Here is an 18,816-nt window from a genome sequence, read left to right as displayed (position 1 = left end):
TAATTAAACAATTGTGACAAAAAAACTACTAAAACTTCTATGTAATTGTCAGACAAGTCAACATTCAGAACAATGTTGACTGAATGCAGGGCTGTGTGTGTCTGTGCTGTTGATGGATTCTTCCGTGCCCAATTTTCAGTTTTTCTCTGTATGTTTATAAAAAAAATGTGACAAAAACCGTAAGGTTGTGGGCAGGTTTTAAATGAAGTGGGTATAGTGTCAGTTACTTTGCCAACTAGTTAGTTAGCTAGTGTTCTTCTTGCTTGAGAAATTGTTGACCGCTTTGAATAAAAATAAATTGAGGATTGCTGAGGAAATGTGTTCTTAGCCTTTATAGCCTTTGTATTGCTACACAATAACAGATCTCCATCAGGATAGGTTACCGAAGTCATCATCTTTGAGGAAAAACAGTGAAATGAATGTGTTTAAACTTGGACTTGGTACTGTACGAACCACTGAGAAGAAGTTGAGCACTTTCTTTTCATTTTCGGGCTCTTGTGATAGATTGTCAGGAGTGGAGTGGAAAATCTGCTTCTACCGTGTGTCACTTACTCCTAACACATCCAGCTGTGGGCCTTGTGTCTGTGTTTCTATGGGCAAATGTGCTGTTCCTGTGAGTTAAAGAAGTTGAAGAATGGTCTCCAACTGATGTATCAGTGATGACTGTTACATATGTCAAATTGGCAAGAAAAAATTAACCAAAACTTTTCTCAGATTAGTTTTTGTACAAATAGTCAAGCTACTGTGATCTACTGAAGTGTAATTTATCTACACTGATCATTAGCACTGTGTATGTGTGTGCTGTATGAGCATTCTGTTTGTTATCTCAGGCTGGGAAATTCAAGTCTATGAAGGTCTTTTTGGATAATTGTACATGGTGGGGTTGGCATTTGTGCTAGTTCGTCTGAGCCTTTTGTATGTGCATGTCTTTGAGACTCAGTGAGCAACAAGGCTTACGGTCTGCCTATGTGGGTGAGTCACGTCTGCTACTATCCCTTGGCAAACATGCCTGTTCTGCGTGTCTTAATTAAACAGGCATGGACCTGTTGTGTGTGTGTTTCTCAGGGCAGTGTGTGTGCTTGTTGCATGTCGCGTGTGCATACATTTGGAGCAGGAGGGAGCGTTGTGTGTTTGTGTTCACCTTCCCCAAGGTCTGTGCAGCGCTGGTCCATCTGTGCCGCTCTGGGGGATTACAGCCAATCCGTCTGTCTGTGGCTCAAAGTGCTGACTGACAGATCACGGATTAGCACTGCGACAGAGTGAGAGAGAGGGAGAGAAAGAGAGAGAGGAAGAACTGAGAGAGATTAACAGCAGTACACTCAGATGGAGGGAGGGGAGATTAGCACAGAGAGAGAGGGAGAGAGATTAGAGCATAACGCAGGGGAGGGGGTGAGGCAGCCGGGGGGGGGGGCGGGGCCAGGGAGATTAACCTTGTACAGCCACAAGCACAACCTGGCGCACAGCGACCAAGCTGAACCACACTCCCGCACAATGGCACCGCACACATAATCCCCCCCAAGCGCATAACCAATGATGGCTGCGCGCAACTCTACGAACGCGTCGAGGATGAGTGTGAAGTAACCCACAAGCGCTCTGATCATGGGCCCATGATTGAACACCGCTAATGTGGGTGCACCTAGATCAAGCGCGTTCACTCTGTACCCAGATTTAGATGCACAGCGACTTTTTGAAATTATTAAAAATAGCTTGTGCCAGACAGCAGTGTACAGAACAGCGGGTGCAGACGGTGTGGAGTGCTGCGCCCTGCCTGTGCGTGTCTGATCACACTGTCCCACTGAGCTGGGTGGAGGTGAGGGGTCAGGAACAGCAACGTGCAAGAGCTTTCAGCGGCTATCCACAGCAGACACCGCACCCACCCCCACCTCCTTATATCTCTCTCTCTGTCTCTACCCCCCCCACCCCACACTCTCTCTCTCTCTATACATCCTGCTCTAGGACTCCCTCTAATGACAGCAATCAATATAAAAATTAAAAATAAAAGCTCTTTGTATCGCAATTTAAAATATTCTGCTTCTTTGATTATTATTATTATTATTATTATTATTATTGTGACAATTGAACTATATGACCTATTTCTAATTTAGATATTATTTATTTGGAATGGGCTCCAGCACCCCCCATGACCCTGCCCAGGATAAGCAGGTATAGATAATGGATGAATGGATGGATATTATTTGTTGGCTTTTGCCGGTCAGTTTGTACAGTTCAATTTTTTTGTCAACAAGCGAAGGCCCTTACCTAAATGAGTGGCCCAACTAAAGTAAGGGAAGTCCCTTTGTGTTCCCAGTAAATACAAAAATGAAGGGAATCCACCACAGAGATCAACTCTCTTTGAGACTTCCTGTTCATGCTCTTGTTTTCTATTGGATGGATGAATACAGTAGAAGCAGTGGTCCGTCCTTAGTTGCTAAATATGCCTGTTCAGCTTGTCTTAGAACTCTAAATTTAACCTCTTCCATAAGCCCATTCCAAAATATACTGAAGGTTGTTTTGAACTAGTTAGCGATTTTTACATCTTTTCCCTATGTTACACTGAAGTGTATCAATATCAGCAGAAGATCATAAAAATGGCTAATAGTTATTTGTGTGAATTTTTGTGGAATCCATTGGAATCTTCTTGCTAAGGTTTCCTAAGTGTGTCTCATAATAAAATGCTGTGCGCCTGGTTATGGAAGAATTTCTGACAACCCTGATTTCCTTAAATGGTCTCCTCAGCATGTTCACTTCTTCATTGCGATGAAACTCTGGAACATTTTTAAAAATTTTGACTTGCATGGCACTGTTGCTAACGATTTTTCAGATCTGTTCTGGGACATGGGCCTTCCTTTCCTGACCTCATAGCCACAGCCCCTCCTTTGTTATAGAACAGTTACAAAGCGATAGGAGATTAAATTTTTGAATTGATTTAAATTGAATTTGTTATCTGTGTTGTGCATTCTATGGTCTCTGTGATTCTGAATCTTTTATAGCAACACCTGCAGTCCCCTGGTGTTTTATCGCACATGGCTGGCACCCCCAGAAAATCCCTCTCCCCCCCTTAGACCGTTTTCTGTCTGGTGGGATAACGTTGCTTCACAGATTGGTTGTTCCTGTTGAACGTGACAAAAAAACAATTCAGTATTCTGTGACAAAAACAAAAACAGTGGCCATGAAAACAGCATGTTAAAAAGGGGAAATTCTCCATTCTGATATATGAAGCTAAATGGAAATAGCCCCCCCCCCCCTTCATCTCCCCCTATCCCACACGCTTTCCTTGTGCATGATTGGTCCGCTGCATTCCCGCAGTTGAGATTAAAGTCTTGTTTCCCTACATTACCTCCCCACTCCCTTCACGGGGTCACATGACCCATTACATCACTGGATTGAGGTCAACAGTGGATTAGGAAGCTACTAGTGCTGTGGAATTATTGAGAGTGTGTGTGTGGGGGGGGGGGGGGTTGATATGAGGGGCAGAAAGAGACGTAGGACATAGGAGGGGGCAATATAGGAGACTGCGGGAAGGAGAGCAAAGGGGAAAGGGAAAAAGAGAAGGGAGAGAGTGTGGAAGTAGATGGAGAATTTAAGTAGACGGAGAATGTCTAAACATGCGTACGCATTATCACTTTACACACATTGTAAGGCAGACTTCAGAAGTGCTGGGCTTTACAGCTTTAAAGAGTCCATTAAAGTGTTTTAGTGTGTGTGTATTTGCGTGTGTGTGTGTGTGTGTGTGTGGCCGGAGGGTATTTTCTCCTGATTAAGTTGTGTGAGCGGCAACCCCCCTCCCAACTTACATGTGGCTGTCCTATGCTTACATGGAGATAGTGATGCAATTCTCCCACGCCCCCTCTGTTTGGTCTTGTTTTGATGGTCTTTTTTAATTTATCTATTTGGGTTTTTTGTTGTTGTTTTTCCCCATAGCCATATGGCTTTTTACATTCCCTTGCTCTTCTCCTACATCTGTCCCTCCCCCAGTCTCTCCTTCTCCCTCCCGGAGTAGATTAGGTCCAGAGATTGTTTGTAACGTTGTTTACGACATTGTTTATGATGAACAGGTCCTACACAACAGCCATGGGTCCCTGTCCAGGTACCGCAAGGCTGTGATTACTCTGGGTAGGGTCCCAGGTGACCCCATGTAACACGTGTCATACTGGCAGGAACCTGACATGGTATCACCTGCTTGGCTCACTTGGTCCTATAACAACTGGCTGTCCATGGTTCTTTGTGGACAGGAAATGTATACTGTATTTGCGTATTCCATGATTTGTGGAATGAGCATTTTTTATAATATTCCGTTTGGAATGAACATGATGTATAATACGAGGATTCAATGCACAGGCTGAACTTGTGAGGGGTGTGGCTGTGTGCTGGTGATATGGATTCACTCTTTGTTTCATGTTAGGATTAAATCAGTGCTAACAGGTTCATTGTCATGTTATAGTAAACCTGAAAGCAGGTTGATTTGTGTTGCAGTGAACCATGACAGTAACCAAAGCAAATTTATTGGGAAGTAATCATGAGACAGAGGCGTCACAATCACAGTTGCACCAGACACACGATTCGACATTGTCGGTGTTGTAGTAAGCTTCATGGACATAACGACAATGTAGAAAGGAGAGAAATAGAAAACCTCTTGTGTAGACACATAAGTGTGTTACATTGCCGGGACTGTAGCATTAGACAAGCAAATCAAGTACACTAGCTACATATTGACAGAATTTCTGACATACAGTGATCCATGTAGTGTTCTCTCATTCAGACTCAAAAAGTCTTAAAGATACGGTTTGAGAATAAAGCACTTTCCCTTTTCTTCAAAAGGCACCCTTTCCTTGTTGTATTTACCCTTTGAAGAGTAGGTTTTTTTCTAAATTTTATGGCAGTGTTGTAAAACTTCACTGCTTTCATTTACCAGTTACATTGGGATTATAATGTTTAGTTAAGAACATTCTAATCACATATTTCTGACTTTACATCTTAAAGCAGGGGTCCTCAATCTTATCCAGAAAGGGCCAGTGTGGGTGCAGGCTTTCATTCCAACCAAGCAGTTACACGCCTGATTCTACTAATCAAACACTGGAGTCTTTGCTAAGGACCTTGATTAGTGGAATCAGGTGTGTAACTGCTTGGTTGGAATTAAAGCCTGTGCTCACACCGGCCCTTTCTGGATAAGATTGTCTTAAAGGGTTAAAAATGTCAGTTGCCATTGATTCTTGAAAGTAAAAAGTTTAATTACACACTGAAAAATGGATACATCATTTTTCATGATGTTTTTATGCATTCATATACAAATCGGGCTCTGAACACAAGCATGCATAAGGTATTGAGAAACAAATCGGAAGCAGAATTAAGAACTTAAAGCTTAAGCCTGATAAAGGTGTGAAGTTTCAAATGGCACCAGCGAGAGTTTTCAAAATCCTATGGGACATGCTGGACATCACAGGGACAGCATGTAATATGAGAAAATAAGTAGTCATCTAGATTAATACCCTCAGGATATGTAATTTTATTTGTCTGACATTTACATCCTGCACACCAAGCAAGTTATCATTTACATGACATTCAGTCAGTACCATAATTGGACTTAGAGAAAAGGTAAAATTAAGCTTGTATCAGGTTTAGTCAAAATCCATGCATACAATTCCTAGGTATGGTAACTTTTGTCACCAAAGCAAAGAACCTTGGAAAAAAAGGAGAACTTCTGAAAAATACCATTCCTTTCAATTTCGGTGTGGGGCCAGCAATGAAAACCATGGCTTAAAATAACTTTTAATTCAGTACTAAATTAAAGTAAATGAAACCAAGTAACAGCTGGGATAGGAAGCAGCCTGTAATGTATTTCATGTAATGTGAGAAACAGCAGCTTATTTTTGTGTTATTTTCCACTGACCATCATGCCTTTTTTCTGTTTTTGTTGTTCCTGCTAGTGCTGACAATGATGATGATGATGATGATGACGATGTTTCTATCCTTGCTCGCCATGGGGCGGAGTTTAATTAAAGTTTGTTTCCCAGCATGCTTTGCGGGGGCAGCTGTCATGGGTAATGTTGGAACCAATTTGTCATCTGGGTGGAGAGAAGGCTGTAATCCTAGCTGCAGAGAGAGGAAGCAGGAACGAGGGACACAGTGAGAGATAGAGAGACAGCAGAGAGGAGGTAGAGAGGAAGAGCAGGAGAGAGACTGTAATCCTGACTAATTCACTTAGTGAAGTGCTGAGGGGGCACTGCGGTAAGAGGATTGGGACATTCTCTAAATTAGATCAGTAAAAATAACAAACTGCAAGGAGGGTGGGAAGTAGGAGCTGGAGGGGGACAGGGGGACAGGACACAAAGACAGACTGATAGACACAGGGTTACAACAGAGACAGACATAGGGTTTACGACAGAGACAGACAGAGAGACACAGGCTTACAACAGAGACAGACAGGGAGACACAAGGTTATGACAGAGGGACACACAGTTATGGCAGAGACAGACACAGGGTTACAACAGAGACAGACACAGGGACACAGGGTTATGACAGAGACAGACACCCCAAACACACTTCCACCTGCCTCACTGTCTCTAACATACCTGTCAGCCAGGGATGTTAGGCCTCCTTAACCATCCATTCTTAACCTCCATCCACGTTCTGACTTTTACCTTAATTCCAACCCCTTCTAACCCTAATCTGAATGCTGACTTTATGTCCAACACTGGCTTCTTCTGCAAACTCTAATCCTAACCCTAATCTTAACCCAGGGCCACAGCATTAATCCAAAACTCTGACATTAACTTTTACTCACAAACCTACTTTCTAATTTCAGGTGTTTGCATGAATGAAGTAACTGCGGTAAGCAGTCAGGTCTTGCTCTGACAGCGCAGTATTATGGTGCCTGTGGTGTTAAAAAATAATTCAGTCACACTATTCAGTTTTGAATTTCGTGATTCTTGATTGCTCTCCTTGATAATAATGGAACATCAGATCCCATTTTTGACCTACAGGACTGCTGCTGCCCATCCAGAAAGGACATTGTCTTATCAATCAAGTTTTCATTCCTATCATACTGCTTAAACTACTGCCATCAGGATGGGTCAGCCAACTGACAGTACTACTAACTGACATGAAATTTGACAGGAGTGTATGGACATATATAGTGAAATTAAATGTGCAGCAGCAACATTTACAAAGGCGTATACCCATGAAGATGTACACCAGTAGTGTATTGCCAACATTCCCTGCCCAGTTTAGAAATAAATAGGTCCTTTACAAATAAAATGCACTGGTATTATATTTATGGAAATTCAATACCAATACATGCTGTGGTGCATACTAATTATGTACGTATAGAGGTGTGTATAGCTATGTCTAAATATGTATATGCAAGGAATATTCACTTCTATAGGCCTATGTGTAATGTTTAGAGAGGTATATATACCTCTTTAATTGTTTATTTATTTATTTTACCAAGGAATATTCCAGAAATCCTTACCCAGGTTAGGATTCCTTGAGTATATTACTTTCCTGGCTGTTGAGTGCTAGTCCACTCCTCTTTCCCTGAAGCACTTCTACCAGCACTTCTTTATAAGTTTTTTTTGTTTTGTTTTTGAAGTACATTTCATTACTCCATTCAAATACAAAGTCAAAATGACAAAGTAGAATTCTTAAGTAACTGATTAACTGATACCACTTTTGAGCTTTTATTACTCAATTCAAAGACAAAGACAAAATTGTCTTCGTTACAAGTTAATGTAACTAAGAATTTGACACTGGGCCAACATAATAAATAGGTGTTTGTGGGGACAAAATAAACAAGTCATGGCAAAATTCCATCCATCCAACCATCCATACTACTTACTCCTGGTCAGGGCTGTGGTGGGCCGGAGCCTATCCCAGCATACACCAGGAGGGGCCAGCCAGAACTTGAGCGTTGGTACTTTCTTGGAATGAGACACAACTCGATTTACAGCACTACTGCCCATGGCAGAAATTGCTTCTATTTTTTAAATAATACTCAAGAACAGCCCAATATGTGTTAATACAACATAAAAGGCTTGTCACTAGAGCTTAGAATCTGTAATCCACAGAACCTTGAACCTTGAAAGCTGAGCCAACTCAAATGTGGTATTGTAATCAGTTACTTATATGGGAGAATCCTTTTTTTATTTTTTTTATTTTTAGTTCAACCAATATTGTTTTATCAGAAAAAATGGGAAATGTCCATCAATTCAATTCAATATTTGTTCTTAAGAGAGTTAAAATTCTTAAACAATGGAGGAGTGTAGCTTGGTATTTGAGAAACACTGGTCATCATCGGACACTGAAATCCTTGTCTATATTCTGCATTTCTGTCCTCTCCTGTGTTTATATGTAGATAGAGTCCTCAAAAATTAGAAAAATAAATGTTTTAACACAAATGTTTTTGTCTAACCTCATGTGCGTGGTGTAACTGGACAACCATTTTAAACTAATGTTAAGCTGCTTTGTTTTACCCAAAGAATCATGATTATTCCAAAGTTTGCATACATTGACTGAAGAGATTGGGCAAGCAAAGAAAAATGTAACATTTATTTCCGTTTGTAACTCAAGGATTGAGGCAAAGCATAGTCCTGAAGCACCATATCCTGTGGTGGATATGGAGGCATCAGCAGCTCCGTTGAACAAACCTTAAAATATCTTTGGAGACGACTTTAACTTCAGACAATTTTATGTGTATTGTATATAGTGTTATTGCTTTTTAAAATTAGTTTCAAATCGGCTTTTTCCTAATAGCCTAATATTTCCACGGCCTGTTGGTCCTGAATCTCTGAATTTTGATGAGAAATCTGGTCCCACACAGACAATTGGCTCTTCCAGCTCCTCTGTTGTGTACATAATTTTTCCAAAATAATAATAATAATAATAATTACATTCCAATCTGAACTGTAGATTTTTTATTATGTACTTCCCCACACCCCAAGCAGGAAAAAGTAGGGGGAAACTGGGATTAGAAATCGATTTGAAGGGAAATTGGAGTGAAGGACCCCAGTACTCCCTGGTTGTCCTAGTGATTGCTGCATTTACCAAACAGCCTGGTGGCCAGCTTGTTTGCCAGGGATTAGGAAAAAGAAATGAATCATATTTTAAGTCCTAAGTGTATCTGTGTCTCCCGCCCTGTCTCCCTGCTTTAGAGTCCATATGTTACACTCTGGGATTATTCAGACGCACTGGGGCAAGCTCTGTCCCTCTGTTTCCCAACTTCCTGTACTTTAACTTTAAATGGTAATAAATCAGTCCATTGTTTATTTTTTCCCCTAAATAAAAAAAGGCTTTTAGAAATAAATAGGAACATTCTTTATGGGTTTTATGTATACCGACAACTCAACCATACACAACACTGTGAAGAAAAGTTCAGAATACTCAATATTTCAAGGCAACTTACTTCACTAATTTTTTTAGTTTCAGCTTAACTTTGATTTTTTAATTATGAGCTCAAGATATGCCAACTAACGTTCATTATTTCAGAAACTTTGCATTTCTTTGTTGAAAAAATGGAGAACTCAATTTGACACTAACAATGAAATGTAAGATTTCTGAACAAAACAATGAATTTTAGTTGGCATGACATCTTAAATATCTAAATGAAGCTCGAAACTAAAAAATCTAGTGAATTAAGTTGCCTTGGAATTTTTCATTTTCTCAGCTTTTTCGTTTTTTTCATAAGATGCACCATCTTAGACATCTACTATAACAGCCACTGAATCATGTTATTTTAAATTTTTGATTTAGTTATCTTCGACGACTCAGAGACATCTTTTTCATTAATATTGTTAGTATTGTTTTTTCTACAATGCAATGTCTTAAATGTGTTTCATTTCAGAAAATTGACCATGACTTGATGGTAGATGATGTTGAGATGGTCAATTGCTGTAGACATATGAATCCCCTTTTCTTCTTTCCAAAACATTTTAGGAGATCTGCATTTACTCATTTTTTTCAAATGAATAATATCAAGGAATTAACAGACCAGTCCATCTGTTATTATATGCAATGTTTCTCCTTAATTGATTTTTTTGTGGATTTGTTTTGATACATTTTTTGTGTACGTATTCAAATATTCAAATATTATCAGGGTCTATTCCATTTCAGTTCAGGAAATTATCTGAAAACAGTAACCATTTTAAATTAATTTCAGTGAACTGAACAACTTAAATATAATTGACCATGCTTATCACATGGTGAAACATGAAAAAAATGAACTCTTTTTTCTGATATTTGCAATTTTATTTTACTGTGCATATTTAATGTTAAGAAGTGCACCTGCTTATTAGTCTGGGGTTCAAATATTTATTTAAAATATTGCTTATATACTAGTAGATTTTAAAGACTGATTTTCCTCATTAGCCTATGCAAAAAAAAATTTGCACCTGGAAGTTAACTAATAACGCACTGATTCTGAATTTCTGTATATGTTCTTTGTTCATTTTCTCACACAATTACATGCATTAGCTATGTAATAGGCTATCAATATGGGGATCATTTATATTTGTTATATGTTACATTACCTATTATTCTTAGTGTTAGAAAAGTGAAGTATTCATATCATGAATGATCCCATATGATACTTTTCTGTGGTCAACCTTAAAATTTCTTAAATGTTTCTAAACCATGACTGATCAACCTAGGTTGATAGGCTTACCTCATCAGAAATATTTATATAACTGTTGGTTACAGTTACAGTGGCATTTGGCTCCAGGGCTAAAAAGTAGAATACAGAGAGTGGTGGAGTCCTTCATGTTGTCGGAAGGTGATAAACTGAATCACACAGCATGACAACGGTCTTCTTTGATGTTGCCAAGGTGATGAATATATTTTAAAATTTGTATTGATCAAATGATAAAAACACTCATGACAAGCTATGGTCAGTTAATCTCCCAACTTCATGTACAATATCATTTTCAGGCACGCTTCATAAAACTGCAATCAAAAATAAAAATATAAGAATCATAAATTCATGAAAATGGAAATGTATCTTGTGCTGTGTGGGGGGTTTGTGTGTTTGTTTTCTTATACATGGTGCTAAGCTGGCGCTCTTTGGCAAAGAACAGTAAGGTGTATCGGCGAGTACACTGGAATAGGCTGAAAAGCATTCCAGTAAATATACACTAAATCTGAATACATCATGCATCTGTGCAAGTTAAATGATCGTGCCTCAGAGATGGATATATCTGGATGTATATTCAAGAGAAACATTTAAGATTATAGAAATGTGAGACATCTTAAGTGCGCATGTCTTCTATAATTACCGAATCTTTATAGCATTCAGATTTTTTTCTTCTGACAACGAACTTTCCTTCAGCTCCTAGTGGCATGTAGTGGCTACACCCTGATCATGAAGCACACTAAACTCCAAAGTCTTTTCATCGTTTTTTAATTCCTCAAAATTAATTGGTTAACTTTCAAAATCTACCACCAGGGAAAACTAACAAGCATGTTGTTGTGGATGAAAAGACAATAAGAAATTGGAAAAATGGGCATAGGTTCAATTTAATGATTAACAGCTATTACAGCATTGTTTACCTAATGTTGCTATCTATATTATTATAAACCCCTGAGTTTGAAAAACACTGCTTGGAAAAGAAAGATTAGAAACCATAAAACAGAAAAATAAAAAGTTGGCAGTTTTCTAGACATTACGAAAAAGATTCTTGTTCAGTTGTGTGTTGTGTCTTGTCTGTGTAACATTGTTGAGATGATTGCATTTTTTTTTTCAAGTCAAGTTTAATATTCACAAAATTAAACAAAAAAGAAATAACAGTAATTTTAATGAAAGTTGTAGAATATTACTAGTAATAATAATAGTAATAACAATAATTATAAGAATATTAACTTCAAACAAATGATCACAATTTTACTCAAAAGGACTCACAAATTTAAAGTAACATGAAACTGTTAAAAGACTAAAAAACTTAAATAATACATTAACACGTAACAGTGCCCCTCACTCATTTGCTGGTAGTGACTTAGAGAAACTACACACTTTCTGTGCAAAGGTAAAGCAGCTATGGCTTTTCCCTTCTCTTTCATCATGATTTCTGTCTAGCAAACATTTCATAAATACAGTGTTCGGCAGCAGGGTTATTTAAGTCATCAAGGGTAGATTCAGTACTTAAGTATGGGACGCTTCAGAGTTCTGAAACATGGGATGTGATGGAAGCATGAAAGGTGCTTCTTTTGTCCTCCTTGGGTATCCCAGAATGCTGTGCAAATACACTAGTACTTCCACTGTGTAATGCATCAAAGCGTCTGGGACAAGAGGCTTACTCCCTTCCCGCACACCTCCCTCCCCCCCCTCCTCCTCCCCTCCATCCCCCTCTGGAGTTCATGTTGGTCCAGGGCGATGCAGTAAAAACAGTCACACTGTTCTCTGTGCCACTCTGTCCCAGAGTATGTCCCATCAGTTTTTCACCCTCTCTTGAGTCCTCTCTTGCTAAAATAGGAGGACCTGACCACCCCCCCCTTCCAGCCCCCAGCTCTTCCATGCACATGGCTGTCTACCAGTGCATTTGGCTCATAGCTGTATCACTATATATAATCAAGAAAAGCAGCTTTGTACATAAACAAACCAACACAACAAAATTTGACAAATGGAATGTAAGACATTAAGAAGACCTAGATGAGAGCAGGACGTGAAAGCACTGATCATGTAAATGCTGATCTCATGTAAATGCTGATCCTTTACAGCTGTATGCTCATTAAAAAAAACAAAAAAAAAAGCTTTTCTATCATGTCCTACCCTGCTTTCACCTTTTACATGTCTATTGCATGTACACTGTGATTGACCAGTTTACTCTATAAATACAAAACTGCTTGGGCTTCTTAGTCATAATTACGCACATAAAGATCACGTATAAGGATAACGTTCATTTTATTTGGTGATGAAAATGTCCTTGTTTTCACCTTTATAATCTATATATAAGTTATAAATTATAAACCCCTCAGTCCATTGGAGGTTTCTGTACTGAAGTCCTGTTCTCCACATTTGCAATCCTGCAAATATCTAACTGATCCTGCTGATTTATGCTTTTTCAAATGTTTATATGGATTATATGGTTGGTTGAAAGCAATCAGTGTATGCTGAAAAGCATATTTCAACCTTGTGCTGATGATTTTGCTTTCATATTCTATTTTTAATTGTATTATTGCTAATTGTTCAAAAATGTGATGTTTCTAGCAATCTTAATCGTGGTAAATGTGTTTTTTTTACAGCTTTTATCTTGCAAAAAAAATTAACTATCCCTACAAACCAAAACTAATATTCAATAGTCTATTTGCCTGTTGTTGAAAGTACAGTTTGATACAGGTCTTTTGGAAAAGAACTTGTAGAGTCAAACTGCACAAATGTCTTTGTCTTCTATGTAAAATAACACACCCAGGCATTTTAACACTTATGCATAGCAGTTATACAAAACAAAAACTTTTTTCAAGAAAAGTGTACTCAGTCTGTGGCGTTCATGGACTGAAATAATTTGTCAACCCTTTGCCAGTCTTCTGAGTATTTTTGCTTGTTTTATTTTTTCCAGTTGTTCTCTTCTCTGCTCTTCACTTCTCTCCTGCTCTTCTCCTCTTCCTCCCTTCATATTTCTCTACAAGACCTGGAACTTCCAGGAGTTCTGGTCTTTGTAGTCCAGGCAGTCTGCCGCATTGAAGTTGAGCTTCCAAGAGGCAGCTTGGTCCTTGTAGTCCAGGCAGTCGACGGCGCCGAAGCCCAGGGAGGCGGCAGTGTAGCCCTGGGAGGAGAGGGAGGCCGGAGACTGGCTCAGGGGCCCGCCCATAGAGGAGGCAGAGATGGGGCTGAGGGCGCCCCCTGTGGCAGACAGCTGCGGGTGCATGGGCGAGAGGTAGGAGCTGCAGTCCAGGCCGGTGAAGTAGGAGGAGGAGCCTCCGTAGCTCTGGCTGTAGGCCGGCGCCTGGCTGTAGGTCATGGGGTAGGCGGTGGAGCGCTGCATGCAGGGCGTGGTGGAGGCGGACAGCGGGTCCTGCAGCGGTGAGATGGAGGCCGGGCTCCAGATGGACACGGTGGCGCTGGCGCTGCTGGAGCTGGGGGTGATGGCGGTGCCCGGGGGAGGCGGCACTGGGCTGTAGGGCCCGTTGGCGGAGGCGTTGGGCTCCGAGCCGGCCTCCCGGGCTGGGGAGGCTTTCTTTTTGGGCGGGCGGGGCTTGGACTGCCCGCTGCTCTGCTGCTGCTGCTGGCGGCATTTGGCGCGTCGATTCTTGAACCACACCTGAGAAAGAGAAAGAACACTACGGTCAATGAGGCCAGTGCTACAGTCGCTGTGAGCACCAAGACCAAGGTGCCAGCAAAGCACCGCTCTGGAGAGGTACACTGGCCATTAGATTTATTCAATCGATCCTATTTTATCGTGCATTGTGATCAACTGGGAATCAGTTCCACTCAATCAAAAATATACCAATGTACGAACAAGATGAGAGAACTGAGGTACAGCACGCCCCCCCCCCCCCCCATCCTGACACCCCAAACTCACCTGCACGCGGGATTCGGGCAGGTTGATTTTGAGGGCCACCTCCTCCCTCATGAAGATGTCAGGGTAGCGCGTCTTGGCGAACAGCGCCTCCAGGATGTCCAGCTGCGCGCGAGTGAAGGTGGTCCGCTCCCGGCGCTGTTTCCGCGGGGTGTCTGCAACGCACGGAGAAGCACAGCCTCCATTTTAGCAGCTTCTTACTCCTGCCAGCCACCGGTTCCTATCAGAACTGCTGTTTTCAGTGTTTTTATTTCCCATTAAAGAACATATTGGCAGCTGAAGCTGTAGTGTTTGCAATGGAAATTAAAAGTGGTTTATATTGTTGATGCATTCAAAATAGTTAATGTGATATCGACATTAAGGAGCAAGAGTAGTGCTGATAAACAGTCATGTCATTATATTTTTCTGATTTTTAATGGGCCAGCCAGGAAACTGTGGACAGTTCTATAGGCATCGGTGTTACAGAAGGCCTGTCATACCTATAGTGGAATAGACTTAACACAGCGAGACGAGAGAGAACATACAGTCGGGTTAATAAACGCAAATGGATATTTGTGAAACTTTTCCAGTGCCGGACGTTTGGTTAAATTCCAAAGAGATCTGGGCTGAATTGATAATGAATTTGTGGACAGTTACGTTTACCGTAATGCGCGTAAATGTCGAAATAGTAAGAATAGAAAGAACGCAAAAAGCGAAGGAGACTCCGCCTAATGGAGCGTAAGCGAATATGAAATAAAAACTAAATTCAATTTGTTGAGATTCGTGTTGCTAGTTCAATGTTTCTTCACGAAGTATGCCTTTATCTTTACTTAAAACATACTCAAGTTATAATTTATGGGGCAAAGTAACATTACCTTTGACTGTTGTTACTGTTAACTCCCTACGCGGCTTGTTTTCAGTTTAATTGAGGTTTAATGTTCAATTCAACGTGTAGAAATTTTGAATTAAAAATGTAAGCGGTAGATTTATGCTTTATATACAACAGGAATAATTCGGTGGACATTGCCTTTTTTCTGTACGCCAAAAAGTGTGTGTGTTGGGGTGGGGGGTGGGGGGGGGGGGGTTATTTAGTGACCAGCATTTAGACTCAATCAGAGTAGGCTATAGGTAATATTAAAAGTCTATAGTGGGCTAATGAACAGGATTGCGTTATATTTTTTTATACAAAATAAAACAGGCCTTTCATTTTATTTTGCTTAAATTATATTTTTATTTACTGGACGTTGATGTCATATGACAGCTACAGCGATACTCAAAGCGCACACCTCCTCCAGTTGCTTTTAGCAAGTTCAGGGCATATCAATCTTTCGCGCGTGTAATGGGCTATGATTTGACCAAGATTTGGGAACTCCATCCATGGACTTTGCTATTCATCCTTTTAATGACAGGATGAACAAAAAGACGGACACACGTGGGCTGTCACACAACCACCACAGCGAACGATATATAGCCAATTAGAATTTTTTAATCGAAGATGTATTCGTTGCAATACTGTGGATCTAAAACGTAAACCTATTGTTATAAATACCTAATTTTCTGAGAAATAAACAATTAGCTGTGTGTTGTTAATCCAAAAACATTTTTTTCACTACCAAATCGTATTTGTTCGATTTATAAAAATATTTCTCGTTTGCAACGAAATTGCTTGCATTAGCATTCAGTGATCATTTTCGTTCCGCCCTTACAACAATAAGTGAATGTGTGTTTGTTTGCACCATGCTGTTCAGATTTTTTCAGAATTAGGCCGACATATTGAAATACTTTTAATATGTTTTATCTTTCCTTTAATAATATGATATACAGTATAATAAGGGAGAATATAGCGTCTTTAAATGTTCCTTAAATTATTTTAACTGCAGGTCCCGTGGATTAGTGGGATATTTCGTAAAATTTAGCAGTATAGAACTAAATAGTTCACAATTTCGGGAATTTTACAATGACTATGTAAAAATGGAGCCACAATGCCGTGCAAAATACGAATGAATAAATAATCCATTTGTTGTCAAATTATTTTTTCCTAAAAGAGCCCATGGAAGCGAAGTAGTGTTCATATAGTCGATTACCGTATACCTGCGTATTCCTTCACATGTTCAAGCTAAATTTCCTCTCGCTTTGCTTCCGAAATTATAGCGGAGTTTTAAGATTGTTCCGTTATTCATCGAAATATCGCTGCGAGAAGAAAAACTGAGGCGTCTGTGACATGATTTTTTTAAATTAAATGTTTTTGGTTAACGGTTTTGAGTGACATCATTTTGGCATTTCCTTATATATTTAGTATATCATAGCCTATTACCAAGACTGCATCTGTACACCTGGCAGTGAACAGGTGTACAGATGCAGTCTTGGTAATTAACGAGGTGGGCTACTCCCAGTGTTTCCTCCATGGACTGCTTGTATTGATGTGTCTGCATTTCACCTTGAGAAAAAGACTTCTTGAAACACCTGCGCTGTCCGATAACTCTTTTATAAAGTTCGCATTGGTTATCTTTAGTTTTGCAGATAGTATAATTGTTAAAATAAACATTTCTTGAAAACTATTTTAAAAATCTCATCACATGACATTGCTTCGCTTCAAATCCCCTCCCCAGACAGTTGAGATTATGAGTTTTTGTGGACGTCGTGTTTTGCTCTTTGAAACATGCAATGCAGATACTCGCACGCACACACAAGTACACAGACTACACGCACTCACAAACACGCAATCAGTATTATCGTTTGGAATTCAGGTGCATCGGCAGCGCAAATGTGGAGAAAGCTGTTGCGTCCACTGTTCAGTTCAGTCAAGCCTCTTTTCTTTGAAATCAAAAGTATCTCACTGCCCATATATAGAATCACGGCCTCTGTGAATACCTGACGGGGCTGAAATCGTATTGTTGTATTATTTAATTTTCGTTTATTGTGGTTAAATGTTGAAAACATTTCCACGCCTGTATCTCCCTCATGGCGCGTAAAAGTCTGATCTTGGCCAGTTTCTGGGGACCACTACCACACAATCCCAGACTGAAAGAGAATAACACTCGACCAACGGTCAAATGACCACATAGACATACTAAAAACAAGGATTTCCATTTTGTAGCAGTTTGGTTATCATGACAGCTATTAATAAAGACTTACACTCAAAGCAACAGGACAAGTACGCAAAAAAAGTATGTTACCAACCAGAATGACAATATTGTATCGTAAATTAACACGGTTATACATATTAGTAATACAAAATATAATAATAAATGCGATACTTACTCGGGTATCCTACTGCGGAGTGTAGCAGGTCCATGCCCGTGCCGGACAGAGTTAACCCGTTCACGGCGTAATGAGGCTGCTTAATGTAAGACATCATGCCTGTGCCGGCTCTATTAAACGCTCTCTCTCTCTCCCTCTCTCTCTCTCATACACTGTTACGCCAGGGGCCGGGTTTTCCTTCACCGAATGGAGTCTCGCGGGTTGCCTGTCCCTTTCTGTCTCTCTGTCTCTCTCTGTCTAATTTTGTTGTTTTGTCCCCCTCTCCGCTGTGTCACGATTAGCCTGATTTGGGCGAGCGGTCGCAGAAGGCGAAGTTGGACTTCGGGTCCTCGGCCAAGAGCAAAGGTGCAATGCACAGCTGCTGCCTGTGTCGCCCGTGTAGACACCTGTAGAACTTTCCAAGAGGAGGTGTATACTGTTTTTTGGTTTTGATCTGTTTACTCGTTCTCCCTTCGCACACAGAATCGCATGAACTAGGCTATTGCTGACGCTTTGGTTCGGGGTATTTATTCAAGCAGATACGTGCGTTTTAGATTAATGCCCTTAATAGCGCTGAAGAGGGAAATGCCTCTTCTCTTCCTTCCGCGAATCTGTCGGTCCCTTGGCAGCACTCTACTGTCCGTGTCTCTCGGCGCTGTTAAGACGGGTCTCCTTCTGCGAGTGTTGCTGAGTTGGGGTGAGACCACTTAACTGCGAGCATCAAGAAAGGGGTTGGCTAATTAGAGGCAAGTTCTTACTGAGTGGACACGCTGACCCCTCCCTCTCTCCCTTTTTTTCATCGCGAAGGGTTGGCCCTTGTGCGTTTCTCTTCTCCTCCCCCTCCTTTTCTTTTTCCCCGATACTGCGCTGTATTGCGCCGTTAAATGTGCGCGTGTCTTTCTTGCACGGGTACTGGGACTAATTACCCTGTACATGTTAAAAATGAATATCACTTATTTAAAATGAACGGCAAATCACTTTCCAATCAAATGTTCAATTAGTTACCTGTCCTTAGCAGAGAGGTAAAAGTTTAGGCTACATATAGCCTACTGTGAAATGCGCGCGCATGCATATACTGTATGCTGAATTTATTTCAACT

General features: G+C 40.4%; 1 protein-coding gene across 1 annotated transcript; it reads right to left on the bottom strand.

Annotated features, from left to right (window-relative positions):
* Positions 1-11,482: 11,482 nt before the first annotated feature.
* LOC135236352 (homeobox protein otx5) lies at positions 11,483-18,445 on the bottom strand. The gene is made up of 3 exons (XM_064302655.1): positions 17,739-18,445; positions 14,502-14,653; positions 11,483-14,240 (listed from the first exon to the last, which is right to left on the bottom strand). The coding sequence occupies exons 1-3, from the start codon at positions 17,833-17,835 to the stop codon at positions 13,602-13,604; spliced, it is 888 nt and encodes a 295-aa protein (XP_064158725.1). The 5' UTR covers positions 17,836-18,445; the 3' UTR covers positions 11,483-13,601.
* Positions 18,446-18,816: the final 371 nt, after the last annotated feature.

The sequence above is a fragment of the Anguilla rostrata genome, chromosome 12 (assembly GCF_018555375.3).
Source record: "Anguilla rostrata isolate EN2019 chromosome 12, ASM1855537v3, whole genome shotgun sequence".
Taxonomy (NCBI): domain Eukaryota; kingdom Metazoa; phylum Chordata; class Actinopteri; order Anguilliformes; family Anguillidae; genus Anguilla; species Anguilla rostrata.
Note: the sequence above shows the minus strand (reverse complement) of the source record. Positions and strands in the feature narration are given on the sequence as shown.

Excerpts from the sequence above, each read along its gene's own strand:
- LOC135236352 (XM_064302655.1), bottom strand. The coding sequence starts at position 17,835 with ATGATGTCTTACATTAAGCAGCCTCATTACGCCGTGAACGGGTTAACT. Across the intron at positions 14,654-17,738 it reads CTCCGCAGTAGGATACCCGA|ACACCCCGCGGAAACAGCGC; the intron begins GTAAGTATCGCA and ends CGTGCGTTGCAG. Across the intron at positions 14,241-14,501 it reads TGCCCGAATCCCGCGTGCAG|GTGTGGTTCAAGAATCGACG; the intron begins GTGAGTTTGGGG and ends TCTCTTTCTCAG.